The sequence below is a fragment of the Haliotis rubra genome, unplaced genomic scaffold (assembly GCF_003918875.1).
Source record: "Haliotis rubra isolate DU_JTF1 unplaced genomic scaffold, ASM391887v1 Scf20, whole genome shotgun sequence".
NCBI lineage: Eukaryota > Metazoa > Mollusca > Gastropoda > Lepetellida > Haliotidae > Haliotis > Haliotis rubra.
In genome coordinates this window covers 3,252,581-3,277,079 of record NW_025766003.1, presented here as the reverse complement: position 1 = coordinate 3,277,079, position 24,499 = coordinate 3,252,581, and the positions used below count along the sequence as shown (strand labels likewise).

The 24,499-nt window shown below is 36.8% G+C and overlaps 1 protein-coding gene across 3 annotated transcripts in view; it reads right to left on the bottom strand.

The window, feature by feature from the left end:
• Nucleotides 1–14,266: 14,266 nt before the first annotated feature.
• LOC124275610 (forkhead box protein A2-like) overlaps nt 14,267–24,499 on the bottom strand; it is a 46,899-nt gene continuing 36,666 nt past the window's right edge. For all 3 annotated transcript variants that reach the window (XR_006898320.1, XM_046711210.1, XM_046711211.1), the window contains exon 2: nt 14,267–14,589. Coding sequence is in view for 1 of the 3 variants with exons in the window: in XM_046711211.1 (XP_046567167.1) it covers nt 14,531–14,589 (59 nt within the window). In the remaining 2 variants the exon portion in view is untranslated. The remainder of the gene's footprint in view (nt 14,590–24,499) is intronic.

Sequence of the window (24,499 nt, the reverse complement as noted above, 5' to 3'; positions counted from 1 at the left end):
AGATTATTCTTCAAGAAACAAGCAGCCGCATATTACAAAGGAGCTTGGCGAATGCAGACTTGCTTCATATAGTGCCATAGCAATACAGAAAGGGCTGGCTGGCTGGATAAATAATAAGTTTTAAGGACTGTGAGAACGACTGTAATGAGTCCCTTTGAAAGTAACCCTCGATTATCCAGAATGCTAGTTTGTTTATGTGTATTGCATGTGATCCACTAAGTCATCTGAAATTGTGTGCGTGAAGTCATAGTTTAATAACGGGTTTTTAATACGTTTATGAGTCGTGGGATGTCGATGCAAACAAATGTTCGGTAACTCGATCAACTTCATATCAATCAAGGAAATTTAAAGATTGTAAAAGAATCACACAAAAACGTCAATAAAAAGAAAATCCGATTGTCACGTGGAATAGACTTAAACCGAATACCGTCTTTATTTGATTGATTGTTGACAGATATGTTTTGAAATGACACTGTATATATTTTCAAGTCCGTTTCGCCGACTTATATAGGTTGCAAATTATAGGGTCCGATCTGTTGGTAGTAATAGCAATCCCCTTATATACTTGCAAAGAATTATCATTGAATTTTGTGATTAAATTATATCTGCGACATATTAAAATTATAGCGATTGAAATATATATATTTTTTTTAATGGTGCATTTCACTCTTAACAAGACATCTCTTAAAATGGGTCACCTTCCAAATGTTGCATAACCGCCCGGTTTATAGGGCTATTGTTGTCTTATATTGTTTTTCTCTTTCTAAATACGCTTTGACAGATCAAAATTATGAAAATGGCCCCAAGGAAACAAATCAATATGGCAATGACAGTTCGTTGGTTGAAGCATTAAAAAATTAAAACGTAATGCACGTGAACTCAGACCACAGACAATGCATTGGAAGAAGACTACCTGCACAAAGATGTGTATCTGCCTGTACCCTTGAATCCGCCAGGTTTCCCTGGCATACTGGCATTCAATGTTAAAGGGACGATGTTCCGCGCTCTATAAAATTATATCGAGCATCAGTTAAGTAATCAAAGCTGAATAGGGTTCTCCGTGTTTATATATGTACATGATCGATGTCTTCAAACAGACGCGCTGTAAGTCTGTTGTTTTCAGTTTAACATGACAGCATGCACAATGCATAAACCCAGCCAGATATTTCCATACATGAAGTTTTTTCAAATTTTAAATAATTTCTTTTTACTCATGTACAACCCACCATATTCTTCTCCGTCTGAACCTCTCATACAACGAAACCTCCGTTTATCCAGACATTGCAGTTTGTATTGTGTCAAATCTTCGGATTTACACATATCTGGAGGAATGATATGTAAGTTGTGATTCCTGTGTTCAATATAGGAGTTTTAAACAGGGTATCCGTACAATCGGGGCCACATGGTTGCAATGTGTGAAGCCCATTTCTGGTGTCCCCCGCCGTTATATTGTTTGAATAAAGCTAAAAGCGGCGTAAAACTAAACTCACTCACTCACTATCGGGGTCCGTATTATCAAAGAGTCACTGTACCCAATTCAATAATACTGAGGTGAGGTGAGGTGAGGTGAGGTGAAATTGGGTTTAACGTCGTGCTTGAGAATATTTCGCTCATATGACGACGTGCATGCGTGTGTATGTGTATGTGCGGCTGCTTGTACTAGCCCAGACTTAAGCTGGTTTTATAGTGCTAGCCCACTGAGATACCATGCCGCAGTGAAGCATGAATGCCCCACTCAGACACATTATACTGACTCCGAGCCGACCAGTCCTTGTTGTACCCATTAATGCCGAGCGCCAGACAGGGACCAACAAGTACCATATTTTAACGTCTTTTGGTATGACGCGGTCGGGGATCGAACTTCCGCTCTCCGGGCGGACGCTCTAACCACTACACCACGGAGGCGGTTCTCAATAATACTGAGATTGCTTTGAATAAGAAAGAGCGTCCTTCAATGGACTCTGTTTTAACTGAGATTTCTTGAAGCTTGTAGCAATAATGTTTTTTTATATGTGTCTGTGAAATATGTTTTGTATTATTTCTTGTTGGGTGAAGGTCCAGGGCAATTGTGCCCGTATATACCCATGGCCCACTCTCTAGCAGCTGATCGTATCTTCAGACGGGTGCAGTGGAAAACACTCTGAGTTGTAAATTTTTCGTCAATCACCAGTTGCGTGGTTTGGAGTTACTTGAACAAGAAAAGATCTTCAGACGGCTGCAATAAACTTGTCCATTGATTGACGGCCCCGTCATATATCGAACTACTCGCTTTGATCTTAAATTCGCATGTTTACGATTGTACTCAAGACTAATGATTTATTACCCATTTATATGATTGAATTGTATATTTAAATTTTCAATACTTCACTTTGCAATACCGTTTTAATCACAACAGAATCACGTTGAGAGTATAATTCAATAATTGTTATATATTTTCTCTGTAATCTTTCAAAATAGTGGAGCTAGGATGCCTACATGTGACAGTGAAGACGTTTCTCGTAAATATTTTTCACAAATTTAAACGATGATAGGTCGAAAACGGATTACAATAAAAATAAAGAAAACTATCCGTCGGAAAACGTGTGAAACCCAAGTAAACAAAATAACTAATCGATGATTTACCTTGTCCCGAAGTACCCTTCAGTTCAAATTCACACTAGCAACATTTGGAAATTTGGTCATTTTCCAAATGTTATTCATTGAATTCCGAAACTATCACATTTCTTAGAACAGAGAAGATTTCAAATGGGCAGTGCATTAAACACATACTTCTAACGCATTAACAAATTTGTCAAGGTTTCGGGTCAGCAAAGAATCACATAGTAATTTCGCATGTGGACACTACCAACGCGTGGGAATTTTGTATAAACACATTGTTGTGAATAAGTGTCTCCAAGCGGATGTTCTTTTTTCGGGAATTGATCTCTTTCTCCTAACACGTCCGATTTCGTTTTAGAAGTTCCCGATTCTGGTGTGATTCCAAATATTCAAGATACCCAACATGTCTTCTCGCACCTTCTCTGTTTACCCAACACACAATCTACTTACAGTTCAACATAAACACACTTTTAAAACAAAGATCCGATACTGTTGGGTGTCACAACAGAATTCCAAGTCCTGTCAGAAAGTTTGAAAAGACGAAATGCGATGGAAGCGGAAACAAATAAAATGCTTGCAGCTACGGAGTAAATAATCTCAAGTATTTTGATTGGTAGAAAAATAACAACAAACTGCAAACTGATGTCTTTGTCTGAACTAGGGACTCGTCTTTTACGTTTGTCAATAAGTTCGTTGTGCCGTTTGCCAACGATTTAAATCGGTGTTGAAGGTTACACGACGGAGCAATGGGCTAGATTGAGTGTTTACACTGTTATTTCCCATCTTTATCTATGTATATATTAACTCGTCAAGGATTATGGGATAGATTATAAGATTGAAGAATTTGAAAGAACGATACTATTAGAATTTTTTTTTCTAGGATACATGGAAAATGTGATTAGTGAATACCTCGTTTCATGAATAATCATTTTTTACAAAATTTATCATAAAGATTTCTTATTTCATGAAGTAACTGATGCTTGATTCTAGCGTAGTGTTTTTCAAGAAAACGTCATACTACATTCAATTAAATGATAGACAAATGCGTTTACTTTATAGTTTAATGAAGGAGCATATTTGGAGGATATGCACTTTAAGTCCAACAGTCATTCATAGGCATTTAGGTAACGGCCTGGAGGCCATGCAACAAATCTCTTAAAACCTCGTACATGGTGACCCAGCTCCGTTAATCCCCGAGAGTTGGAGGAGTCGCCGTAAGGTCAATCCCATCATGCCCTTGACTTCCGATGACGAGTCTCGTCAAAGCCTCGCACGGCTTCCAACTTCCTGTCCAAAACTATGCATTCAAAGTCATGTCCGATTGAAACTCGACCCAACGACAGCGTCCATATTCATACCCCATACCCTCAGTTGTATTTAGGACAAGCCACGAAACTTGCGCTCAGTAGCTCAGAAAGTACGTTTCATTCAAGCATAGATTTGTCGCAGTGGCGCAATAAGCGAAGCACACAACACGCCATCTTGGATTTGATGACATGTAAATTTCAAACCTGGGTGAAATTGACAAATCACTGTACAAGTAAAATGCATTACTGATGTCAAAAAGTTCTGAATTTGATCAGGCTTTCCCCCGTATACATTTTTCATGAGGCACTCAACATAAGATTTGCATTATTTCGAGAGCCGAGTTTGACACTTGTCAAAGTCTATCACGTCTTGGAACAAAACCGATAAGATCTTAATCCGGGTATGGAGGCATCAGTATCTATGTCACTGGTCTATATACCAGACTGGTGCCCGGATTGACGTAAATACATGCAATGGGTATCTGACAGGTCAAATGTTCTTTTGGCATCTATTGCTATGAATATTTCAGCCATGATATTGACACTACCAGAGATTTCACGCAGGTGTCGCCAGTGTAATATAAGTATGGGATACATTCCGTTGGGGATGAACATACTACATGTTCTCTAAGCTGGAAATATCATTTGTACACAATTCCAATCTCCCCTGCCCATCTAGTACAGCCAGAAACGTCAACCCAGTGCCTGTACGTGGAGATACATCGACAAGGGTTGTGACTATCAACCCCGGCAATCTGTCATCCTTCGGGATTAACCTTCTACTAAGACAACTGCGGCAGCGTATAGAGGGCGTATCTCGTCACCAGTGGAAGACACGACACAGATGAAGACTTTCCTTTATACTATTTATGAATATTATAAGTACGATATTGTAAACTGATGTTAGATAAATATGAAATGTACACTTTGTATAGTGTCAAGGCGGTTTGTTATTTAAATGAAAACTTAAAGATATGACGTCATGTTTGCATGTTTCATTTGTCCACGGGCTTTTTGATTCTCCAGCAGATTCTCAACTTTTGCATTTCCCCCAAATATTACGAGCTGTGTAGTTTCCCTAGCCAAATGTAGTATTCCTGTATTATGAGTTGTGCATTTCGCGCAATAAATGTTATAGTCTCTTTATTGGTGAGTTATTTATTGTCCCAAACAAATTTATCAATCCTGTATTATGCATTGTGTATGTGTACAAAAAACAACAACAGAAACCCAAACCAAACGAAAAAAAACAAACAAAAAATTCCAAATAACATCCCAATGTCATATACCTCTATGGCGACACGTGTATTTTCCCCAAACCCAATATAATATATAAGTTGTATAAATTGTCCCGATATTAAAAGTTGTGTATATTCACCAAACATCGTTACGTTCCTGCATTATGTGTTGTGCATGCACCCCTCTCGCTTTCCCACCTCCACGTCTCCATCTCGTCGAAAAAAAACCAGCGCATAGCGGTGAAGCTCTACATACTATTACACACACACACACACACACACACACACACACACACCTTCCGTCCGTCCCCGTCTTCCCCGTACATAAATGACCATATGTTTACATACTTAAATACGAATAATTGGTAATGTTCAATAAAGCATTTTTTTCCATTTTAATAAGGTACAAATCCGAGAAAGCATATAAAGCATGTATCTATCTGCATTACTTAAGCTCCCCATTAGGCATAAATCACTATCACAAATCGACATATTCTTTGATATGATATTATGGTCAAGAAAAAACTGAATATGCTGCTTCTGAGACTGTAACTCAAGGTCTTGCAGAGTTGTATACTGTCGTTAATCCACTCCCAGTTTCATCTGAAATGGTATTGATTCTCTGCATATTGATACGTTGGATCTTCAAACAGTATTTGAATGCTGGGGGAGGGGTGGGGTGGTCATGCTACTCTGTATGTTCTAAAAACCAGCCGATGAGATGAAATGAGATTTCATTAGATTTGATAAAATCCTGCAACAATCAACAATACGAATAATTAATCAGCTGCTAAAGTATTGGGATTTGCCTCAAGATATAATTCAAAAGTACTTTTTAGATATACGCTATTACTTCGAATTAAGATCATACTATGATTATGAAAAGGTGTCACCTGTATTCCTGTAAATCCAAATCATGTGCAAATGTTCCAAGATATAAAACGAATTCGACAATCTTGCTATGCTGTAATGTGATCCCTCATTATAAATTGCCGGGCGAATGAAATGTAACTTAATAATTGAAATGACCAAAATATGGCGCATGACATCAAAAGATTTTTGAATGAAAACAATCGAAAAACCAGTTCTTTTTTCACTGAACATTTAGCCCTCGTCAAACATAGAACTATACTGATGTTCACCCGAACGTTGACTGTATACATACAGAATGGATACCTTGGGTATTAGCATTAGTGTCAGTTAGTGAAATGAACGCATGTATATTTCAATGAAATGTGAAATATGTCAATATCGTTGATGACGTGTTTTGTTTTCTCTTACGGTGATACCTTGCACTCTGTGAACTAGAAGTCGATTTTTTCTCTCCCCTCAGGCTGTACAGCGTTCAACCCCCATTGAAGAAGGTATTCGATAGCCATTTATCGTTATGTTACTTCGCAGAGGGATATGAAGGCTTGTCGATAACGCATATACCTAAATTCTTTCAAAATTCGATTTTTTCGTAACTGATAAAGCCATACATTGTGGCAGCCTTTTTGCACTTAAAGACACGCGAAGTTGTCTATTTCAATATTTTGCGCCAACACTTTACGGCGGCAGTATACATTTCTGAATAAATATGCTTAACTTATTTCAGTGTAAAAAATATAAATATTTGAAGAGTCAGAGACACAATATTTTTCGTTTGAGAAGGGGATTACTAACAGTATTAGCAGTAATTTAAGATCAGACCCTTCGCTATGCAAATATATTTCACAGTGAAGTTTGTTGATGGCTGAGGAAAGTATTAAATGACCCTGCCTCATTTTTTCGTCAAATTGTGTGTTGTCCTTAATCTTAAATTGCGTGACAAAATTGAAAACAAGGCATTAATGATAGGCGGTGGCCACACGGAGACAGACTCATATCGATAGATAAGAACGTGTAAGTGAAGTTGTGGTGTGTTTGCTATAGGCAAGGTGGGATATTGGTGCTATAGTTAGTGAAAATGGTAGAAATAGAAACTTGTTTATGAATATGAATAACAGTGCAACAAATCGCAAATAATAGTGTACCAAATCGCAAATAATTTTACACTTTGTTGATAAATTTGCAAATTAAATACCAAATTATTATTGTATTTCCCCCTAGTTATTTGATTGTTTTGAAACCTATTTACTATAGGGCAATCGACGCAATTGAATATCAGTAACTGTTTATATTAAAATGTATTGTTTTACCATGAATTAGAACATATAAAACTGATTCTCTTCTCTGGGTATTACTTTTTACAAATTTTGTTGCTGGCTCTCGTTCCACACTTAAACACATATCCAGGCACAATCTACATTATTCACGACAAAGCGAAGCGCAAATACAATGCATAACCTGTAAGTGTATCCCATACGCCCGACTTTCGGGCTTCATCTTTTTTAAAATACAAAGGCCACCATGAACTATTTCCAAGATCCGAAAGGATGTTGATACCCAAACGTTTTTTCTTGTTTATCCCCTTTGACAAAATTTCTCCACTGGTCCAAGTTGGCGAAATGTTTCCCCCCGAGCCGTCGTCAATAGTACGAGATTCAAATTCTAGCGCTGATCCTCACAAGGGGGGACGAGTGGCCGTCCTCCGGGCGACCTCTGGACATAGATGGGACAAGGTCAACTGGAAGTGTCATGGTTTTGGTATCCTGACAGTGTTCAGTAAATATTCCCGACTATTCTGGTTAATAAAGTTCACCAGTAAAACCACAAGCTGCTTCTAACCTAACTTCTAAATGTTTTCATATACATACTAAAATCACTTTCTATTTGAGGTTTTTCGGTAGATAGTTTCAAATTGAAATTTAACCACGTATTAAACGTCGTAAACCTAAATTACAGTCAGCGGAAAATATGAACAATTGTTGATGTTGGCTAGAAACAACACAAACAAGAAGTGGTTATTCGGTTGTGATGTTTTTGATAGGGGTAGCAAAGTTATGTTTTTGATCCTAATATGTGCAGTTTTTCGTCGACTGTCTTTAAAAGTCCAGTACCAGTTTGATGAAGTTTGCAATAGTGGTCAAATCCACATTTCAGCTGAATAATTTCTTTTCCCTATCAGTTTATATACACTTCTGTGTTGATAAATGAAATGTTCATAATTTATCATTAAACATTAATAAAACCCCGATATATTTTCTATTTCCAAAATACTTTCACTTATGCTCCAAGAATCATCAATGGACATTCAAATTAGGGTCAGCAATGGACATACGAAATAATTGGGTTTCGATGTGTCAGTACATTTAACCAATTTTCGATTAAGGACAACGGTTCAAAATGTTTATGAAACTTTGGAAATAGTATTGGTTTCGGTTTAATAACCCTAGTTTATAAACTCTCCTCCCAGAGGCGCGATCTTTTGATGCTTTGTTAATTACAGGGCCCCAAATTACCCTGAAACCGTTTAGGTTAAAATAATGAGGCATCCCCCTTCAAAGACATGGGCTACAAATGACATTCATGGTTGTCCAAGTCTTTCTAAGGAGCAACATTTAGAGGATAATAAACTTGCTGTAAGGACTACCCTGGAAATTGCCCGAGTCTGAAATGAAGGGGACACGCTGGAGAGATTGTCCGGTGCTTCCGATCCGAATGCGGGCACGTGCGGACGGATTTACTACGCGTCAATCACGCCCAGTCCGACACATGGCAAGCGGTAGCCTGAGATATTGTTCGTCTAACAGCGACCATATTGCAAGGACAATAGAAGCAATATTCATATTAGGCGTAGAAGAGAAAAGCTTTGCATCGAAAATCATTTGCAGCTCCGGGAATAACCGATCAGCGTAATTGAGCATGAAATCGACGTGAGTCTCGAAAGCTGGGCGTCCGCTCGCAAGATGGCTGCCGCGACGTCCTGTATTGAACGTGGATGTCCAGCATTGAGCCAAAATCAAACTCAATTAGGCTGACAGGATTTAGGGGTTGGAGATATTTCCATAGTCTCTGTTAATCCCCGAATATCGAAATTATAACACGATAGCTTCTCTCAATCGTATCAGCCGAGTCCGTTTTAAAGGTTTTGGGATAAGATTTTGTAGAAACCGGCTGCCATAGATTTACAAGTGTTTACGAAAGAATTACTCCAATTTCGCTGTTAATCGTGAGGCAGACTTTCCCAATGATTATAAGGGTTAGGAAGAGTTAATGAAATTCGACTTTCCACGCTACATGGCCGTTTATAGTGACGTTTAATGAAAGCTTTATTAAACCCTTGGTCAGTCTTTGACATTGATACTTTAATAGATATTGCCGATCCCAGACAATTATATTACATATTTGGTAGACAGGCTTTTGAATTTAAATGGTAATGTGTCGAGACCCATCAGCAGATTGTTGAGTCTGAGACAGATTGGTTGATAGAATGTAGTTGGGGTGAGGATGATGTTTGAGGGGATGGAGATGTTTCGGCACGTGGGTCCGACAGACGTACTGAAGATGTAGGAACCGGTTCTACGTGTATGTTTAAGCACTATACCTACCCGACTACCTGCCTACCCTGCATAGGGGGGAAGTAATATAGCCGCACTTCCATATAACTGACCGTTTTACTAGATAAGCTCATTACGTACACAATCGACTGCATATTTGGTTTCAAATATACAACTTCTGACGCATATCGAATTCTGACACGTATTCAGGGATGGCATACATTATCTGTGACATGCGCTGTTGTCTGGTAATGGTGTTTTTCTCGTTGTGCTCTTTTCACATTTAAAATCTGAATCACAGTGCAATGCGCACATAAAATCCCCAGATTCATTTCCTTCGCTTGCGTCAACTTCACTGACGTAATCAATATGAAAACAAAAAAAAAGCACCCCAAAACACCCAACAAAAAACAAAGAAAAAGAACCCCCAAAACCAACCAAACAAAAAACCCACAGTAGCATTTTCAGTTTGAACACGCCAACTTTAAGATATTAACGCAAATATACGAAAACGCCTAAAGATGAAAACATTTCAGTAGGACTGAACAAATTATCAGAACTTTTCCGTTTCAATCCAAATTAAAACTTATACGCAAGATTAGTGATGTACGTTTCTTAGATGAGAGAACAATTAAAAAACAATGCCGTGGCTGTCTTGTTTCGATTGTTTGACTGGATGTTTGTTCTGTGTCATCAATGACATATATGTTTGACCATATCATGTGCAGAATATAGGACTCCTGTAACGATCGCATTGATAGTGGCGACCTTGTTTGTTTAAACTGCTTATGCGAAGGTAATTGTTATCAATATCACATGTTTTCGTTTCAAGGTTTATATGGACTAAAGGTATTGAGTTCATCAATGGAACTATTTTGGTAATGATCGAAAAGGTCCTCACACTAATAGTCTTGTATTTGAATTGGGTGAATATTTCAGGTTTTTAACAAAAAGTAATCCAGTGTGCTGCCCATTTGTATTTTCCACAGCACAGTTGTTATATTGCAGTTTTCTGGTGACGTTAGTCAGTGACGGGAGCACAACCTAAACTGTTATCAAGAGTTACTTTGAGAATAACTCAATATTTCTATGCAATCGAAACATGAAAAACGTCAATCGTAAAGCCTTCACGTATATTCTTCATGTTAATTTAAATGAATTTTAATTTAATTGTTCAAGGTCTTACAGGAGATATTTACTATGGTCGGTTATCGTGTTTATATCGCCCATCCCATATCGTTCAATGCCATGTGTTTCCTGAAATATACAAGTTCTAGAGAATCTCAGCTGTGTAAACAGCTGATGCTATTGACCGGAGTGTAATTAGCTTGAAATGGTATATACAAGTATGGATTTCACTCATTAGGATGTTGTCAATTTTACCCATGAATCGATATTTCCTCTGCTGTGTACTCGCAAAGAATGGTGTCAATTTCATAGACAAACTGTTATGAACTGTCCCTTCCTTCCAAGTAATTGTCATGATGCTAACAACGACATATGCTCAATAACTAGTTAAATGACAATAAACATAACTGAATTTTTCAATTATCACTATAGTATATAAGCTAAGATATTCAGAAATATTTATCAAATATTGGGTTCAGCTAAATGTTTTTCTTTTAGCCTTGACGGTTCAACGTTTGTTGGTTTGGCGAAACTGTCTTGGAGTATACAACTTGATCTTACTTCATAAAAATTCATAAGCTGGATATACATCTTATCCTTTGTGTAAACAATGTACCCGACCCCAGCGGATTAAGATGGATTACATACAGATCGTCTTGCATCAGGTATTGGGATTATAATCCTCCGGATCATATCTCAATATTGTAAGTATTTATATTTGATAACTGTACAGGATCGCTTGTGTTGCTTTAAAAAATGCGATCGAAATCGGGTCAGGTTAAGAAGGACGTGTACCCTACAGTTTTTAGTTATGTTGAGTAATAACGAAAGTTGAACAAATATAATATTATGAATCCAAAAACATATCAATACAAATATGTCGTTTTTTGTAAGTGAATTGAGTAATAAAGTTTGACCTATAGATAAGGCGATGTGACCCCGGCAGTTTATGTTTCAAGTAAAGTAACTTTATTTTGAATAAGTATGTATGTATCCACGAGTTTGTGTACATGTCAGTTGACTTTACAGGATGAATGATTATATATACATATATATTGTTATTTGGATTTTAAACCGAAAATATAAACATAACACTTATTTAACATCGAAAAGGCGAACATCACGTTATATAGAATTATTATATTCGTACGAAACTGTTTAATATTTGTCGGTAATACTGCCTGTTTGAAAAAAGATCCAAAAGTGTTTTGAATGGGACACCCTAATCACCACTACATGTTTATTATACTGGAAGTGTTTACAGATGTTTAATTATATGTTCCACGATTTTGTCATGCAAGTAAACCCGACCAGATATTAAAATGAATTTAAAAAGTGATGATTTTATTTCAGTAAACATAATTTATACACGTCCGTACTCTAACCTTTACTCGCCATAACACAATAAACACTTCTATAATTATCATCATATTCAATGACAGTAAAACTCATTATACGGTGACACTTCACCACTGGTAAAAAAAATCCATCCAATTTACCCACGTCATTGTGTTAAATGTCCCTTCTAATATAGCATGTCACCGTTAACTATACTGTCCTTATTTGCCTTTCTAAAGTGCTTCTTGATCAGTTCTACCCGACAAAATTATACGTAAATCCATTGATATGGCCATTGAAAAGAAGAAATTAGACATAGTTGTTACTGAATAGGGCCACGCCGATGTTTGGAATAGAGATGGTCTTGTGTATTTACTTACACCCATCGTACGGCTTTAGAGCCATCACCTGCTTCGTTGAAAACCAGAGGAAGGAGGGCAAATATAGGTTTGTAAAATCTTCACTTACAAGTAGAATCGTGTTTAAACCCGTACAGGAATGAATGGACATGCTGATTATAAATCGGTCTTTTCGATTTTAAACAAAACTTTGAAAAAAATAATGTAAGTGTTTCAATGTCGTTTGACATGTTTTTAAAGAATGAATGTTCAGTACATAACGTAATTTTGTAAATGTATTTAACTCAAATTTAATTTTGTTGATGTTCAGGATGCTTAATTTTCCTTATCTAATGATGTATGAATATTTCATTGTACGCATTTAAAAATGAATAACCTTGGTGATACCTTTCAAGATTTTTTAATATACACACATGATAATAACGTTGAAATATGGTCAACTTGTACTTCAAATAAATATCTTAACGAAAGTCACAGTGGTGACTATTTGACTATGTCATTGCTGTTTTATTTAAGCTTCGAACTTAAAAAAGATAATGACATAAAACGTTAAAAAATAAAATCTGTCTGCGTCATATACCAACTCACAGCTGCTGGGTAAAGGCCACGCCCACTCGTGGATAGGAATATTAAATTTAGATTATTCCGCTTTTTCTTCTTCATATTCCACGGATTAAAGATCGTGTTTCGCACTAATCCCAAACTTGTTTGTTATGGCTTAAAACTATAACATATTCATGACGAGATTTTAAAACCGAAAACATAGAGACGGTTCAGTACCGAATACTATTACAAAGCCTCAGAGTCTTCGTTGAATAAAAATTAATAAACTTCACGAAGGGAACCGTAGACATTTTGTTTTTTAATTTTGGGTAAACATTCATTATTTTACATCAATTATCGACAGCTTAATTTCTTCAAGGAAAAGCGCTTTCATGAAAGGAATTGACTTAAAATGACCCATTGAAGGCTAACTTAAGCCAACAAAAACGTTCAAGTGTACACAAGGAAAGAAATAGAGTGGAAAATTTATAATGTTAACTCAAAATTAGATGAATGTTGTTCCATATTCATTGTGATATTAACATCAAAGTATTCTAATAGCATCAATTGTGTAAAGCGACAATTGCCTTATAAAGATTCACCATGTGATTTATTTGATGTTATAAACGTAATTATTGGGTGTATGTTGAAAAGGCTGTATTAGATCCCATTCACTTCATAAGAAATAATCGCATATTTGTTGATAAAGCTTTTTGTCATGTGTCAATCATGTAATATATTTTTCATGTATAACATAATTATGTTTGCAGTACATATGATGAGAAATGATTACTGGGGTTTTCTACAATTTTGGATGGAAAATATATATTGTGCTGAATAATCAAACAATTATCTCGAAATCGGTCCATGATGATGGATAAACAGCGCAATGTGCATATTTTCAATTTATCTTTTGCGGGACTCATTTTCCTGGAACGAAATCCATTTCTTAAGCAAGGCTATTATCCAATATCTGCTTAAATTCATCCTTAAAATATTTTATCTGCGACAACTAGGGGTAGACATAATACGCATCTTTGAAATTATTAAAAAACAAAAAAAATTATCTTTCATTAGCAATATCACAATAATAGTAAACAATTCAAATAATGATAATAATTGTCGAAATGAAATAAAAAACCAGGTTTCAGTTTAATGCATTATTTAGTAAGTTCCATAATTCGTTGCGCAGTGTAAAATATTTTACGGTTGAATATTGGTTTCTATCCGCAATTGTCGACGCAAACAAGTTCATCGATTCTACACCAGTGTAAATAATCGAAGACTCTGCGGAACATTTACTCTCAAACACGAAACAGACTAGAAAAGAACGGTTTATGGATAATCAATTTAATAGTGTGGAAATATTACAACACGTATATATTGAAAGAAAAAAAATGGGATAAGTTTTCCTCCTATTCGGTCCACTTTGATATCAGTACGCTGCCTTTGGGAGCGGAATATGTTACCTGGGAGATTCATGACCATTCACCGATCTGCAGGTAAATTGCAGGTGGAAAAGACTATCTCCATGATGTTTACCGCTTAGATGAGAAGAATTTGAGCCAGTCGAGTCCGCCCGTCCGTTCGTTCCTAATTCAGGCCGAGTACAACCAATGACTTTCCGGGTTGTGCCAGTAGTGGGCGTGTCGGAAATCTGTAAATAAAGAGATAATATTAGTGATTTGATTAAACAGAATTATCAAAAGAAAATATTTACTAAGCAATGTTCAAGCACTCACTGAGAAGATGTTGTTTGAGTCCTCACTGTGTTGACAGGGCTCCGCGTACACATACAAGTATATGTGTCAAATCGCCGATTTTTCGTTAGAATTACTAGATAACCTTTGTAAATGCTATCAAATGGGCTTGATATTGTTTGACTAGGTCATAGTGTAAAACAAAGGCAGCCCGGCGCATGCAGTTGCTGTAAACGTGGTTATCTTGACGGGGAAAGGTTATCGGGAGATATATATGCTTAGAAAACAAATCGCCCTCAAAATATTTGAACACTGCGTGTGTACTCACAACAGCGCTAGACAGCTACAGGGCTGTTGTCTCCTTATTGTTACTGATATAGGAAGCTCCGTACAGTGACACATTATCAATCCTTTATTTATATCAACTATTTATAATATTTCATAGTGTAATGAATTATAAATCAGTGACAATGTTAAATTCTATATTCTTTGTAATGTTATAAATTTATGTTATTCGCAATACCAGTGTCGAGGAGACTAATTAATTTATGTTAAATTATTCGGTATTGCAATTGCATGGCATTAAATATTCATACATCTTGTCATTGGAATTATTTTGAAATGTATTGAAACACGAAGAAAACCCCGACATTTTGGTCTTCATCTGTGTTTAGTGTAACTCAGGTAGATTGTTAGTTTGTCGATACAAAAAATGGCAATTCCAAGAAAGCCAAAATTAAGTTCTGAACATATCAAAACATTACAGGGTAATGATATCGTGCACATATTGACATATACATACATCTCAATATTTTCTGAACTGTCAAGTTCCGTTGAGGAAATTCATTTAAGGACATTCTGTGAGATAAGCTTTCTTCTATAAACATTTTGATATTTTTTTCCAGTAATATGTGTTCCATGTTTTATCAGACCCCATAAACACTGAAAGTTATCACGTACTAAAAATATCACAGTTCTGCAACTGGACATGAAAAAGTGAAAGATGCGCATGTATATTGTCCGCGCATGGGGTTTGAAAGATGCATGTGTGCAAGAGCTGATGCATGCACGTGTTAATGTTAAGCGGCTATATAGATGTGAATATTGTCCATAGTAAGGACTTATATATGCATGTTTATATTATTAATATTAAGAGCTGAAACAATGCATACATATTTCACATGGATTAAAAGATGCAGGCGTATCTATTGTATACACGTAATGAATTGACTTATGTGCGTTATATATTTTCCAAATCAAAGATTGAAAGATATGCGTCATATTCTTCACCATACAAATAGAAATATAGGTCTGAAAGCCGTCCATATTTGAGGCTGAAAGACGCGCTTGTAAATCGTTTCGTCAAATAGGTAGATATGAGCCTAGTTTTAAGTGCCATGTGTAAATGCTTGGTCTCAAAATCAGTAGTATTGTCTGGAAAACAAGCTTAAGACTATACGAATTCTAGAAGACGGGTCTAGATACAGCTTCCAGATAGAAGCATACAACCATGTCTTGTAATCTTGTGTGAACTTAAAGGATTTTTTAAAACATTATTCGAACCCGATGATATATGACAGCTCAAAAGGGTTCTTGCAATATTTACACGCTTTTAACAATGACACTGTGTGACGTACACTAACGTTTTATTGTAAATTAGCTTGCATTTATATTGTTGGGTCAGTTACAAAAGATAATCCGTTTTCAATATATAGCATTTGCCTTGTTTCGCAATGACTTTGGCGCATGCCGGTTGATACAAATTGACCACATCATGCAATACCTCACCTTAGCAAGGTACATAAATAATTTATCATATTCGACATATTTCCCATGACGTTAAGGTCTCCGAGTACACGAAGCGTCCTCCTACGCTATCCTACCTCCAAACACAGGAGAGCGACACAGGAAGGCGAACATGTCAAATTAATCTCCTACAAAGGAGAGCGGGGAACGTAGGGGAGGATCTCTTGCCTCACCCGGGCTATTGTCTTGCGAGTGTAAACAACCAAAACAAGAAAATAAACATATGTACACTAGCAACACGTTTGAAAAGCGGTGTGAAATGTGCCTTCAACACTTATTCGGCCAAGATAGCGCCTCCTCTACGGTCAAAACCGAGTGCGACTCTCGAAGCAACGAACAAACGTGACGATGCGAGCTTTAGAACTTCCCGCGAGAACTCTCAGCAGCGCTCTCAAACCCCGCACCGAAAGTCACACACTCTGCTTGATCGGAAGAAAATCTCTAAATAACCCGTTTGCACCCTGAACTAAATGTCATGTGCACTTGCTGTACTGGAGGGGGATCTTTGGACTTTGGGGCAAAGCTATATCTCTCGATTGTAAGGATAATACGGTCCTCAGTTTCAGTCGCAACATAGATAACCATTATGCAACTCACTGTTACGAACTCCGTATTACGACGTGGGTTATCGGACGGGTACGCTGGCAAACTGTGATTACATTGTTTTGCGACTATCGCCAAGATACCCGGCTCAGTAATTCCGATTATAATGCTTTAACGTGAACCATACCCAAAGATTAAAATCACTCAAGCCATTAAAGGTTCAGCGTAATGAAACTGGCCAAATACGTTTGGAAATAAATCGGGGTTTATTGTGTACCCGGTGACATGAAATTATTAATATTCCAAAGAGGACTTGCAATATGTAACCGCTATCTTTATAGTGTAATAAAATCAAAGAAGTCTGTAAATCAAAGAAAGTTATAATTGACTCATGAGTTTGTTGATTGTAGCATACCTAAATTTGTGTAAACATCAATGTTCACGTGTACTGATTTTCCAATCCTTGGATCGAGTATTTACAATGAATGTGGAATTTGTACTCGGCTACCCCGAGCGTTGACATAAATACATGCAGTAGTACTATACAGCCCCTGTGTTCTGTATACATGGACTTTATGACTGGACTTTATGACTTGACCACATGTGCCTTAACTTGAATCTGACACCAGTCATTTATTTAGTTTCTCAAAATCTCAAACACAACCACGAACAAATATTTTCAATTTTAAACTCACTTCAGCGGTAATTAAAAATCATAACAGGTTATACCAAGAAACGAAATTAAATGTTTGAAATTAACAGACACATGTGAAATACACACGTGTGCATTTCCTGAAATGAACAAGTAGGCCGTATTACGTATGCAAACAAGAGAGTAAATACCACACTTATGCTATAGGCATTTTGTACAGACAGGCAAGTAATCTTTGATCAATATTGATAGTGTGGTTTTAGGTCAACGAAGCTTGTCAAGGTTTCCAAATAATAAATATACAGAGGTTATCAAGGTCAGCTCAAGCCCACTCCTCCGATTGCGCCTTGTATTTCACGATGATAATCAGAACAAACACTGACCGCGAATTTTCACCAGTATCGAAATGTGTGTATTCACCCATGGGAAAATGTACATTGCTATTCAAGGCTGGCGTGGATTATTATTTACATAAAATGAGCGAATATTTACATGTTACACAAATTGTTTGTTCGCCTGGTGTATATACTGTGTGTTCGTGGAAACCTACATCAGCGAGCCACGTGGCTGACCAGATCCACTAGAGAGTCTCAGAGTACACGTTAACACATGCTCCATTTCAAATGAATCTAGATTTGATTGTCATCGATACTGTTTTGATTGATATTTACATTTCATAAAAGTTCAGTTGCATTGGTATAACCACAGAGCGATAGAGCACGCAAGTTAAACATTTTGTAAATCTAAAAGTTGCTGATTCTATTTGTTTGTATTATTTGATATTTGTTTTGAATGACTAGAAAAATTAACCGAAGACAACACCAGAACGAAAAGATGCGGTGTAACACTAATTATCATTAGTCTAAAATTAAACGCCAATAGAGTTTACAGTGGCAAAGTGTAAAATATTATTCTCAAACACCTGATAATGTCATTACAGATTTTAGTGATCAGTTTTAAAACAGTAATTTCCATCGCTATGTGGCTAATATATAGCCAATGGGCTTCCTTGGACAGTTAATGCAACAGTGTTCATAAAGGGTAAAATAATATTCACAAACACCTTTCGTCATCCATGATGTTTTGTGATCCATTTGTAAACACAATTTCGCTTATATGAAGCCGATAAACAACATAACGGGAGTTCGATGGAAATCTAAATTTCAAACTAACATAGCTGTGTAAATTAACTTTAGCAAACACCGGGTGTCATCACTATGTTTTAGTCATCCGTTCAAAAAACGTTTAACGGGTGTTTTGCACTCTACTTCCAGCACAACCTGGCAATACGTTACCGTTCTATGGAAGGATTGAAATGATGGTAGGTAGATCACTTTAATCCACAGAATATTATCATAGCTAGACTTATGGCCGTGTCTGGTATTTCTAACACCTTATAGGACTTCTACAAATGAAACCTATCTGGAGTTAGTAAGTAATGTACATATTTGAAATTGTAGACTTAAGTAATTAAACATTGACATGTAAGACAACGATTAAATCAATACTGGGAAACACAATACTGTGGTGAAGCCACACTGTTGGTATCTGTTTCCCAAAATAGATCTAATTCCATTTGGAGTTCCACATAATCAAATTTATTCAAAAGCATTATTCCCGTGTTCGTGTTACTGCGTAGATGGACAGCGTTGAGGGAAACGAACAAGGGGGAGACAACTCCCGTGACGGTACATTGGCAGCTCGAGGTTCAAACACTGGTTGGGGGATAATTCATTGTCCCCCGAGAACATAAATACAGATATATTTAGAAAATTAATAATATAAGCATGACGCCACGATTGATTCGTCCTTCATGACCCCAAACTGCGCGGTTTAACCATGGCTTCCTGCTTCATGGGCTAAGACTACCTTGTGGTATTTTAGTCGTGTGTTTTTTCAACCCTCGCGGTAAATATGAATCGATGCGACGTGACAGTGATATAGATTAAATTGGCAAAAACAACAAAACCGTTTTTATCCGCTACTAACAAGCGGATACTGACGCCCGGAAACAAAGAACCGACATAGAATATCAAGAAAAGCGGAGGGGGTGCACTGAAATGGGTTTCAATTACTCCCATTTGGACTAGGCTGGCTCCTAATGTGTAAATATTTATTGTAGAAATAACCGTCCGTGTACAGAGGATACGTATTCCAGTGATTTCATCTGTTATCTGGTTGGAGTATTACTCTGAAACAAACATGGGAGAACATCGCTGGTTTGGATTCAAGTACCGTTTATATGAGTATATTCCACTTTTTAATCACATCAGTCTAAGTCGTTTTTTATATATGCGTCCTGCAGAAATTCTGCAATATTCCTTGATGGGTGTTAACCACGTATATACTTTGCATGTTCATGGTGTTTGTCTCAATTGGTTAAATAATCGTCTCTTGGGTTTTTATGGTCTGATTGTAGGGTAGAAACATATTAATATTTTCGGTTATCAAATCATAATGATAATAAATATAGTAATAAATATCTTCTAAAACAACCTTTCATACCCAGAAAGATACGACAGTACATAATAACCCCCATATACCTCCAATGTGAATTCAACATTCTTTTTCAACTTCCTTGGGAGTATTCTACCGAATGTGATCAAGCTTGATCTGTCCTACAATGCCAGAGGTTAGGTGAACATGTTAACCTGGAACTATTTAACAAGAACCAACAGTCAGATTTGCTTGTTCATGCAGAACGTGTTTTTCAACGCTGTGTTTTTAAATGGCAGTTTGACAAAGTAATAACATTGGATGATTTATTGAACAAGGTATTTCAGCTGACATTTGTTTTTAGATGACTATAATGCTTATTGTTTCATAATTTGTTCTGATGACTGATAAGGCACCAATTATACACTTCAAATTAACATGCCGGATATTCTCAGTGTGATAAATAACACGTTGACATACTTCTCACGACATGAGTCACTTCACCTAGGACAGGACATGGTTTTTCCACGTGTAGCAATAACCTTTTTCAAATTTCTGAAGTTTCCAAATGCGATGTTAATTTAACTGACATGTTCCTTTTATGATTCGTAATACTGGTTCCAAATATGTCGAAACCTGCGCCTTTCACCCGCACTACCGAATGATATATCTTTGAAGACGTTGCAACAAGAGTTGCGACCGACGTATAAATCCCTAAGATTTCGACTTAACAGCTTTCACTGGACACAACATTAATTATGAGTTAAAGTTGTTATTGTGAGTTAAAGTTGTTATTATGAGTTAAAGTTGTTATTATGAGTTAAAGTCAGCGTATAAACGGTGTCTGAGTTATCAGATTCGGTTCCATTAGAGGATCACTGGAATGGATCACTGATCATCAGTATTGACACCGGGTGTTCGCGAAGAGGGTAAATATGTCGTACTGAGTCGGTAACACACGCCATTCTAATAGAGTTTGTTTGTTTTGTAGTTTTATGTGTAAAATACTGGCTCGTATAATTTGCATATTATCAAAGATATTGGTAATTTTTAAAATTATACCGGCTGCTGAAACGCACAGGTGTGGCGTCTTTTCCTAACTAAAGTAGGCAGAGCACGTTTTGCACGAAATCAGTCTCGAGTGTACCGCCATCCCCGACCGTGGGCGATCTGACACTCAACCCCTCCAACCTGAGCCTGCAAACCGCCATATTGACGTAGACACATCTCTACACAGGCGGTTACACCGACCACTACCACTATACCTTAGTTTCAGCTTTAAAAAATCGGAACAGTTAACTGAACAATAATCGAGATGATCGTTAATATGAATGTTTAATTTTGGTGTATAATAATTACTTTTGTTAAGAGTTGCCGTAGTCGGAAAGTGTACATTGACCTAACGGTTTCTATCACTGATATCACACATATCTATACCGACATTTACCTGGTTCGCTGATATTTGATGCTTTAGCGGTATCAAATGCACAATCTAAATATTGTCAATGTAATATGATGATGCACATGTTTATCAATGGGTGTTCATTTCAAAGTCAACAGGCAGAAATCTACTCCAAAGTTCAATTTTGTGTCCATAACGAAACTACCCGGTTGTGACACAATTATGATAGTACACATGAAAGCTAATGTACATTCAAAGTTTGTTGAAGCATATAGATATCCTTGCGTTTACATCGATGAAATATATAGAAGTTTCAATTCGGCATTTTAAATGTAACTGACATCATCGACAGTTACACATTTTGGGAATATATGTAATAATCATCAGTTTCATTTATTTCTGTTTAATCTATGTAAATTATCAATTATTTTATAATTCATCAGTCATGCTAATCTAACATCAAACCAAGGTGTCTTTCACCTGTGGGCACCAATTAACCTCATTCAATATCCTTCCGTTTTTTTGTTATCCTACATCTTTCCCCTGTCCCAGAAACAGTTAATAAATTTCACGAATCAGTCAGTTTTATCGATTACCTTGACGACAGGTGGTGAATGCGAGACTCTATCATCCCCGTCCTGTCCTCTGTGCCCGTTCCAAGCTGCGTTCGGACATTTATCATAAGTTCACCTGCCTCGGGTGAGATAATCTACCAATTTCAGAACAAATTAATTTCATGCGCGCTATCAGAAAGTTCCCGTGCTATAAAACCCCCATCGACATTTCACCAGCTCCTGAGCGGAAAATTTGATAAATGAAACGTTTTGTGAATCTCGATCAATCTGAGCGTAATGGCACCAAAGGAACACCGAGTGCTGCTTAATTTACCAATAACGAATATATGTCCCATAATATTGTCAGATCCTATTACCATGGTGCACATTCTACCTGTAAATCCCATGCCATTCCAATGCAATAGTTTTGATCCTGAGTGTCATTGCGCCGATCATAGAAATCTTATTGCCGCGTTTGTTGAACTGTTTGAATATTATGTGTAAAGGATTATACGTTCTGAAAATGACATTGTAAGGCTTCCGTGATGTATAGTACTTCATGCATTTTATTGAGCAATTTTCGCGTTGCGTTCAAATGAGTAGTTATTGATTTTAGTTTGTAAACATGTTTGCTTTTTTCCTCGGCGCTCACTCAGATGAGAAGTATCGGCTTTATAGTGTGGGATGTATTGCCAAAGAGAATCTATAGCTGACATGGCAGAGCTACACCTGTCAGTTTGTCACAGTGAAACTATCAGACACTGTGACAGTGCTTTAAAGTAAATGTAAATAAATAAATAAATAAATAAATAAATAAATAAATAAATAAATAAATAAATAAATAAATAAATAAATAAATAAATAAATAAATAAATAAATAAATAAATAAATAAATAAATAAATAAATAAATAAATAAATAAATAAATTCTTTATGATATCCAAATCGATGTATAGTTCAGTTAGAAATGTCCAAGGTTATTTGAAGTATGAAGCCGTGAATAAAAATGCGGTATGCCTCATTTTTCTCGAGAGGCGTTTGAACATAAAATCGAAAACGACTCGTGTTTTTCCCGAATGCAGAAAGGAATGCTTTTAAGAGGAAGTATTTTGAAAATTAAGACGAATCTGTAGAACTACCAACTACACTCCTTCCTTCTGTTCAGTGGAGAAAAACTAGATAGCAATCGAATCGTCGACCAATGACGACCGTCAGCGCCATGGTAACATTGGCTTGACGTATTCAATTGGAGCTCGGGCTTTATTTACAGACTTCCTCGTTACCATGGAAACGTCACTCAGAACAAACCAACTTTGTACCTCAAAGGTCACGTGAATAGATGAGGGGACACGACGGGGTGGGGGATGTGGGGAGGGAGAAACGTATGCACACACATACACGGCTATTCTTTGAAGTAGAAGCCCCCTCCCTCCCCATCACCCCTCTCCTGATACGATGCAACCTCGCATCTCTGTAGCGTTTTTAATGTGCTATCTCCGATTGATCGAATTGTCAATAGAAGCCGTGCTTTGGGTAAAATTAGACGAGAGCTCGTAGAAAAACCTGTTCCGAGGATAATGAAAATTTGAGAACAATAAAGCGGTTTCGTGTCTGGCCTAAAAGATGTCTCGGGTAATATCGGTTGTCAACATTCTTGCACGAAGATGAACTGCTTACCTTGCATAGGGGGGCATATACGAAATAACACATCCATCCAGATACCTTATACTACATCCTCAACAAATCGACACCAAGGATGGGGTATGTCACTCACACTTCTCATTTCTTAGAGACGTGATAAAGTACCGCTGGAGAAGAAGCGTGGTAAAATGAAATCAAAACAACGAGATTCCGTCAGTCGAAAACGAGCGTTAACTTTTATCAGTTAATGTGTTGTTATGTTCACTTGATAACTATGTACAATCGTGATTTTCATCTTCATCTTCATCTTCACCAAATGATAATTATCATCACTTCTAATAGCATCATCAAATAATAATCATTATTATTTCGTTCATTCATCACCACCACCACCATCATCTTCGTCAGCGGTCATATTCATTATCATCCTCATTACTACCGCGATAACAATGCCCATCACTACCTCCATCATCATCATCATCATCACCATCATCATCATCATCATCATCATCATCATCATCACCATTACCATCATCATCATCATCATCATCATTATCATCACCATCATCATCATCACACGCTTATCATTCAGCATCGGCATCACCTTTTGTGTCAGTATTCATATTTTAGCAAAATGTAAAAATATCGCAATATGATGCAATAAAGTGCTATATATCATCATCATCATCATCATCATCATCGTCTCCATTTTCTTCATCATGCTAGTATTATAGTCACAGACCCCATCATGACAGCATTCTTAAATTCTTTTCATAGAAGCAGTGTTATTATATGACTCCATTTTCTTTCTTCCTCCTTAGACCTGATTTCGGT